We start from the raw sequence: 6,894 nt of genomic DNA, 5'->3' as shown, positions 1-6,894 counted from the left end.
TCTCTAAACAATCGTTACTAACAAGCTTTGGAAGTGACAGAAGCTATTTCCTTAAGCTGATATGCCCAAACAACTATTTCTGTATTTAGCTGGATCCCAAGCTACAGGAGAACAAATGCACACGTACAATCATTTTCCTTTTCATTTGCATTTAGTGAAAATATTGAGCAGTTTCAAAAGTTAGCTTTTACTTGGATTGAGTGAAGATAGCAACCAAAATAGTACAAGTTTTACATACTGCGCCAAAATATTGATAGATTATGAGAACATATCAATGTGTAGCTTGAGCGTGGTATAGAACAAACCATTCCCATTTTCCTAAGCAGTACACAGGAGAAGATTCTCAGCCCATACATTAGAACCAAAATTTGGACAGATAGACAAAAAACAACCAAACAAAAACACAAAACAATTAACAGAATTTGTGCTGTATTGATATACCAGTCTGTCAACAAAACATACAAAGCTATACACTAGAACTAAGTGGACTTATACTTTGAATCACATGGCAGTAGGCTCTAAACAGAACTTTAAAGTCAGAACTAGTGGAGAACTGCTCAGAGGTGGATTATACTCAGAACTCAGCACATCCAGAATAGTCACGTTTCCTTGCACATTTACACATTACAATTACACATTTTGTACTGTTAAAGATCTATTTGCAAACAGATAGATGATGCATTTTATGAACAGAAATTAATTCCAGCCCTAATGAAAGAAAAACTATGCACAAACCAAACACTCAGAAAATAATTAAATAAATAAATAAATAAAAATAGCATACAAGCAAAGTCAATGATGATATTACCTGTATAATCTGTGCTTAGTCTTATCTATTAGCTTTAGGAAGTACAAGGAAACAGAAGTCAACTACAGGATCACATAATAAATTTTCTATGGGATCATTCTGATTAACTACATGCACAGAAAACAACCAGAATCAAAGTACATTGGCTATCAAATCCTTAAAACTGAGGAAATTAAAACTACGAACTTTATAATTTAAACAACATACCTGTAATTCATTTTTGCTTTCAGTATGCTTACCTATTTATTGCTTTTTGCCAAACAATGCTCTTCAAAATGGTTTGACAAGACCCAGAGATGCATTTTAAATCAAGTCTGTCATTCAGAGCATAAAAGCTGAGCCTAATGAGAGAAGCTTTAACATCCCTATGGGATACTGCCTGAATGATTGAATTAAGACTGTCCTGCAGTCCATAGGTTGTGTGAGTTATTTTCAGTATAAGGATGTCTTCTGAGGAGAGTTTTAGTGTGTCTAAAAATCTGAAATGGCATAAAGAAAAATTATCATCCATCAGTATACTTATATAAGTATAAATTAAGTAAATATAAGTATAATTATTTTAGTTCAGATGAGAAGACAAAATATAAATTTCCTTCAAAATGTATTTTTGTTAATCAACTCTTTTCCCTTTCTTTTTTCACCTCAAAACAGGAGCCCAAAACCAAAAATACACTATCAATAAGCCACCTCACAAGAAATCAAATCCTGAGTTGCTTGAGTTCTTTGGAAAGAGAGCACCTCTCAAAAACTACTTTAAAAGGTGTCATTCATGGTTTGTAATGAATTTTTCCTCTATGGCATTGTACATGTTGGCCTGGTAGACTATGCTATTTTCTTTTTAAGGAATTAATTTCATTTTGAATAGCGTACGTTAAAATAAAAATGATTTATCAGGGATTCTGAGTTCTGTATACAAAAGAATCTCAGAAACCTTGCTAATCAAGTGCTCACCAAAGCATGTCAAGAGAATTTTCTTGATTGCCTATGAAAGGAGGGGAATTAGCTCAAGTGGTAGAGCGCTCGCTTAGCATGTGAGAGGTAGCAGGATCGATGCCTGCATTCTCCAGTGTTTTGGCTGAACAGAGACCTTTGGCTGGAACTCAGGAACAAAAGAAAAGTTTATGATCTTTGGAAGAGGGTGCAAGCAACAAATACACAGTGAAGCTGTGCAGGGAGAAAATTAGAAAGGCCAAAGTCCAACTAGAACTGAACTTGGCCACTAAGGTGAAAGACAACTATGGGGCCACATGGATTGCACCCCAGAGTGCTGAGGGAGTTTGTGGTTGTGGTTGCCATTGCCACATCACTCTTCATCATCTTTCATCTGTCCCCAAGAATTAAGGATGTCCCAGCAGACTGGAGACTGGCAAATGTGACGCCCATCTTCAAAAAGGACTGGAAAGATGATCCTGGTAGCTCTAGACCTATCAGTCTTAGGGACCTAGCAGTCTCTTGAGCCCAGGGAAGGTGATGGAAAGGATAATCTCAGGAGCTGTCATGGATCAATTAAAGGTTAACCAGGGGATCAGGGCCAGTCAGCATGGATTTATTAATGGTAGATTCTGCTTAATAAACTTGATATTGTTTTATGACAAGGTAGTAGATGAAGGTAAGTCTGTCAGTGTGGTCTTCTGTAAAGCCTTTTGACACTGTCCCCCACAGCATTCTTCTGGAGAAGCTGACTGCCACAATTTGGATACGCTCTGCTGGGAGAAACACTGGCTGGATGGCCGGGCCCAAAGAGTTGTGGTCAATGGAGTTAAATCCAGCTGACGTCCAGTCACAAGCAGAGTCCCCCAGGGCTTGGTCCTGAGGCTGCTTCTATTTAACATCTTTATTAATGATCTTGATGAGGAGATTGAGTGCAGCCTCAGTAACTTCACAGACAATAAACACCAAGTTGGGAGGGAACGTTGATCTGCCTGAGGGAAGAAAGGCACTACAGAGGGACCTGGATAGACTGGATCAATGGGCTAAGGTTAACTACATGAGTTTCAATAGGGCCAAGTATCGGGTCCTGCATTTTGGTCAACAGCCCCTGGCAACCTTACAAACTTGGGGAGGAGAGACTGGAAAGCAGTCTGATGGAAAGGAACCTTGGTGTACTGATACACAGTCAGCTGAATGTGAGCCAGCAGCGTGCCCAGGTGGCCAATTTATCCTGGCTTGTATCAGAAATGGTGGACTAGGGAAGTACTGCTGCCCCTATACTTGCCATTGGTGAGGCCTCACCTCGAGTACTGTGTTCAGTTTTGGGCACCTCAGTACAGAAAGGACATTGAGGTGCTGTAGCAGGTCCAAAGAAGGGCAACAAAGCTGGTGAAGGGATTGGAGAATATGCCTACGATGAGAGACTGAAGGAACTGGGGCTGTTTAGTATGGGGAAGAGGAGGCTGAGGGGAGACCTTATTGCTCACTTCAAATACTTGAAAGACGGTTGCATCAAGAGCGAGGCTAGCTCTTCTCACTGGTCCTGTCACTCATCACAAGGGAAAATGGCCTCAAGTTGTGCCAGCAGAGGTTTAAGTTAGATATCAGGAAGAACTTCTTTTATGTAAGGGGTTGTTAAGCACTGGAATAGGCTCCCCACGGAGATGGTTGAGTCACCATCTCCGAATGTGTTTAAAATCCGCTTGAATATGGTGGTCAGGGACATGACTTAGCAGAGGGCTGTTAGAGTTAGAGTAGTATGGTTAGGTTGCAGTTCAAACTGATGATCTTTAAGGTCTTTTCCAACCTGAGCAATTCTATGATTCTATGATTTAGATAATATCATGGTGACTTATTTACAACTCCTGGGATGCTATCCTTTACATTTAGAAGAAAATATTTTCAAACTATAAACAAGTTGTACTGCTGTTTGATGTTGAGCAGACAGTTAAAGGAAATACATTAAGATTTAAAATCAAGATCGAACAGCTCACGTTTCTGCTTGCTTCTCGTAATTTTTCAGCTGCAACAGGTTTTCAGTCCCATGGTACCACGACAGATTCCAAGACATCCTTAGCATATCTGACACAGGTTTCATAGTCGAGCATTCAGAAGACAATGGCACTACAATGGAATTAGGGCTAACTATATGATGAGCAGTGATCTTGACAGGGAGATGATATCTTAAACAAAAGCAACAATTAAATGCTTCAGTCAAGCAATTTCTTAAATTTGCAAATAATGTTTTAAAAACTGTCAAAAAAAAAAGGCTAGGTGGAAAACTCCACATTTATCACTTAAAAGAGAAGACAACTTCGGTTTCAATACCAAATGCCTTCCTTTGCTTCTATCCTTTAAGGAGGACAGCAAATGACTTAAGTTTAGTGAAAAACAAACAAACAAAAACAAACAATGCCAATCCCCACCTCCCCCAAACCACTCCCCCAAAAAAGCCGAAGAAAACAAAGATCAATAACAAAAAGCCAACATACCGTCTAACAACAGCAACAGGTAAACTGAAGGAAGGTAGGACAGTGCCATTATTGTTTATGCTCTCAGTCCTGAAAGAAAGATTAAGTTATTTCTTATTTTAACTTTGATTATCTACTAATTCATTATTTATGTAGTTAGAGTAGTTATTCATTATGATTCTGATATAGTTGTCCTCTTCCCTACAAAAAGCTCTTGAAGAACTCATTGCTAAATACATTTATATTAATAAGCTCTGTTTCGTTATGATTATGCAATATTCAGGTAGTTCTTAGATCACATACATATAGAATACTTATTGGAGATGTAACATACCTGAAAAATGAAATTAAGAACCAGAGCACAGGCTTATTTACAAGGCTGCTCTGAAGGTAATGTCTCCTATTTTATTATTTTGACCTGTGACATCAAAGGCAAATGCTGGTGGCATGGCCATAGAGGTTATGACAATTTTTCATTGTATTTTGTTGCTGTGTGGCACATAGCAGCAAAGAGGCAATCTGACAAAATGGCATCTGACATGGAAGTGTGTATGAAGCAAAGGTGTGGAATTAAATTTCTCTATGCAGAAAAAACGACATCCACTGACATACATTAGTGCCTGCTGAACATTTATGGAGACCAAACAGTGGATGAAAGCACAGTGAGACAATGTGTTTCAGTGATGGCAACAGTGGGTCACCTCCACTGGTGCATATTTTTTATGAGCACAGCATTAAGGCTTTTATAGGCTAGTGAAAATGCATAGCAAATGGTGTTGACTACGTTGAAAAAGAGTAAATTCTCAACTACAAAACAGTATCAAACAGTTGTTATTGTGCTCTTTGCATCTGCTGTAGTTTCCATGGAAATAAATAGGAGGCATTACTTTGAAGTGACCCATGTACTCTTTTTCTATTAGACACAAATACGCATGAGAGCTTTTTTCAGTGTATTTCATGTGTGTGTATTTTAAGAGCACATTTTTTCTTGATGCACATACTGATTTAAAATAACAATATAACATCAGCTGAAGTCCTTTGACTTAAAGGCAACCACTACGCTTGAAAGTCAAGGTAAATAAGAGAATTCTAATTGAGTTAGAAAATCACCAACAGCACATCTATAGCTAGTTATTTGATTAGTGCAGTTTCCATTTATGGAAAACATGGATTAGAGAATAACCAGGGCTTTCTGAAAATGAAAATAAATGTACTTAACACTTACATACAAAGAACTTATACGTGACAAGTAGATCTATATAACATGCAATCTAAATACTGAAACAATTCATTTGACATGCAAATAAGTAATTCATGCAATTTCAAACATATTAAAATTCTGTTGATAGTTTTTATATATACGTATATTCGTGTGTATCCAAACAAAGCTAATTTTCATGAAAATCTTAAATTTTGATTAAGATAATGCAATTGAATAACTTTTTTTCGTACCACATATCTGTTCTTGATACTTCATCGAACAGCAGAAGACAAAGCAATACTGTAGCTTCTGTTAAAACAGCTTGATCATTTTGGAATATCAGGGAAACTGAATAAAACAAAAGATACCTTAAAAAATTGTTAGGAACATAGTGGCATTTAACAGTACATGGAAGGACAGTTATTAACTTTTTTTTCCAGCTATTTTGCTAACATCTTCATCAGATGTCACAACATTGGTAACACTAGCAAACTGTTTTCTTTAAAATATCAGGGACTCTGAAGTTATCCAAAACACTCATGAAAGCTTTTGATTAGACATCTGACATATTTCACACATTTTCTTTCTATCTATGTATTCAAGTCAAAACAGAATCTTCACCTCTGAATAGTGAAAGCAACAAAGATGATTGCTGTGCTAGAGATAAACGAACATCTGGATCAGCATAAATGAGTTTCCGTAAGAGTATCAGACAAGGTAACACTATAGATTCCATAACCTGCAAGAATAACAACAATTTAATATTGATATCAACCAGGATAATCTATTATGAGGTGCTCAAAACAAATTGTTATGCTATAAACAAGCACATTCTACTATTTATAGTATAGAAACATTCTTAGTCAAGAAAATGTTGTCCTTGCACAACTGCATATTCATTAGAAAATATCTGATAACTTTTGGCTTCATTTTATTAGCAATTGATGGTGACACTGTTGGTCTCTGACTTCATATATGGTTATAGAACACGCTTCCAAAATATGTACTTCTTAGAAGCGCATATGTGAGATGAAGGATTTAAAAAAAACTACTTATTCATAACCTTATTCATTCTTTTTTAAATGCAAATAGCTGACTGTATCAGATAGTTTTCTGATCCCAATCAGATCACAAAACATAAGAAAGCAGCTGGTAAACTACCAGTCAGCAGCCAAAAATAGGACCAAAATCACTTCTACTGCAGAATGAGAAGACAGCATGTCCTTCACAGAACATTACTTTGCTTGCCCGAGATTCTACCTTTAAATTTAGTTTCGTGAAGTCCATCACCAAACACAGTATCATTGGATATGCAACAGATAAAAACTCTGCTTATTTAATATGGGAAAGCATCTTTTGCATGAGCCCATCTAAAGTCTTTTTAAAATTGTGCTTCTTCCCTCTACTACAAAGTTTATCCTTTTGCCGATAGCTGTTTCACTAAGAAGCAGCAAGGTCTTTTTTTTTTTTTTGTATGTGTATAG

The 6,894-nt window shown here is 37.0% G+C and overlaps 1 protein-coding gene and 1 non-coding gene across 2 annotated transcripts; one reads left to right on the top strand and one right to left on the bottom strand.

Annotated features, from left to right (window-relative positions):
- Positions 1 to 33: 33 nt before the first annotated feature.
- On the bottom strand, positions 34 to 6,864 carry LOC104910241 (rotatin-like). The gene is made up of 5 exons (XM_010708711.3): positions 6,032 to 6,864; positions 5,662 to 5,758; positions 4,231 to 4,299; positions 3,733 to 3,921; positions 34 to 1,287 (listed from the first exon to the last, which is right to left on the bottom strand). Exons 1-5 carry the CDS (start codon positions 6,144 to 6,146, stop codon positions 1,044 to 1,046), a joined length of 714 nt encoding a protein of 237 aa, XP_010707013.1. The 5' UTR covers positions 6,147 to 6,864; the 3' UTR covers positions 34 to 1,043.
- On the top strand, positions 1,802 to 1,874 carry TRNAA-AGC. The gene has a single exon. It is a non-coding gene; the product is annotated as a tRNA-Ala (tRNA).
- Positions 6,865 to 6,894: the final 30 nt, after the last annotated feature.

The sequence above is a fragment of the Meleagris gallopavo genome, chromosome 3 (assembly GCF_000146605.3).
Source record: "Meleagris gallopavo isolate NT-WF06-2002-E0010 breed Aviagen turkey brand Nicholas breeding stock chromosome 3, Turkey_5.1, whole genome shotgun sequence".
In the NCBI taxonomy this organism is placed as follows: Eukaryota; Metazoa; Chordata; class Aves; order Galliformes; family Phasianidae; genus Meleagris; species Meleagris gallopavo.
The sequence above is the reverse complement of the archived record's forward strand: the minus strand, read 5'-3'. Positions and strand labels throughout refer to the sequence as shown.

Excerpts from the sequence above, each read along its gene's own strand:
- LOC104910241 (XM_010708711.3), bottom strand. The coding sequence starts at position 6,146 with ATGGAATCTATAGTGTTACCTTGTCTGATACTCTTACGGAAACTCATT. Across the intron at positions 5,759-6,031 it reads GTTGCTTTCACTATTCAGAG|TTTCCCTGATATTCCAAAAT; the intron begins GTGAAGATTCTG and ends TGTTTTATTCAG. Across the intron at positions 4,300-5,661 it reads GTATCAAGAACAGATATGTG|GACTGAGAGCATAAACAATA; the intron begins GTACGAAAAAAA and ends TCTTTCTTTCAG.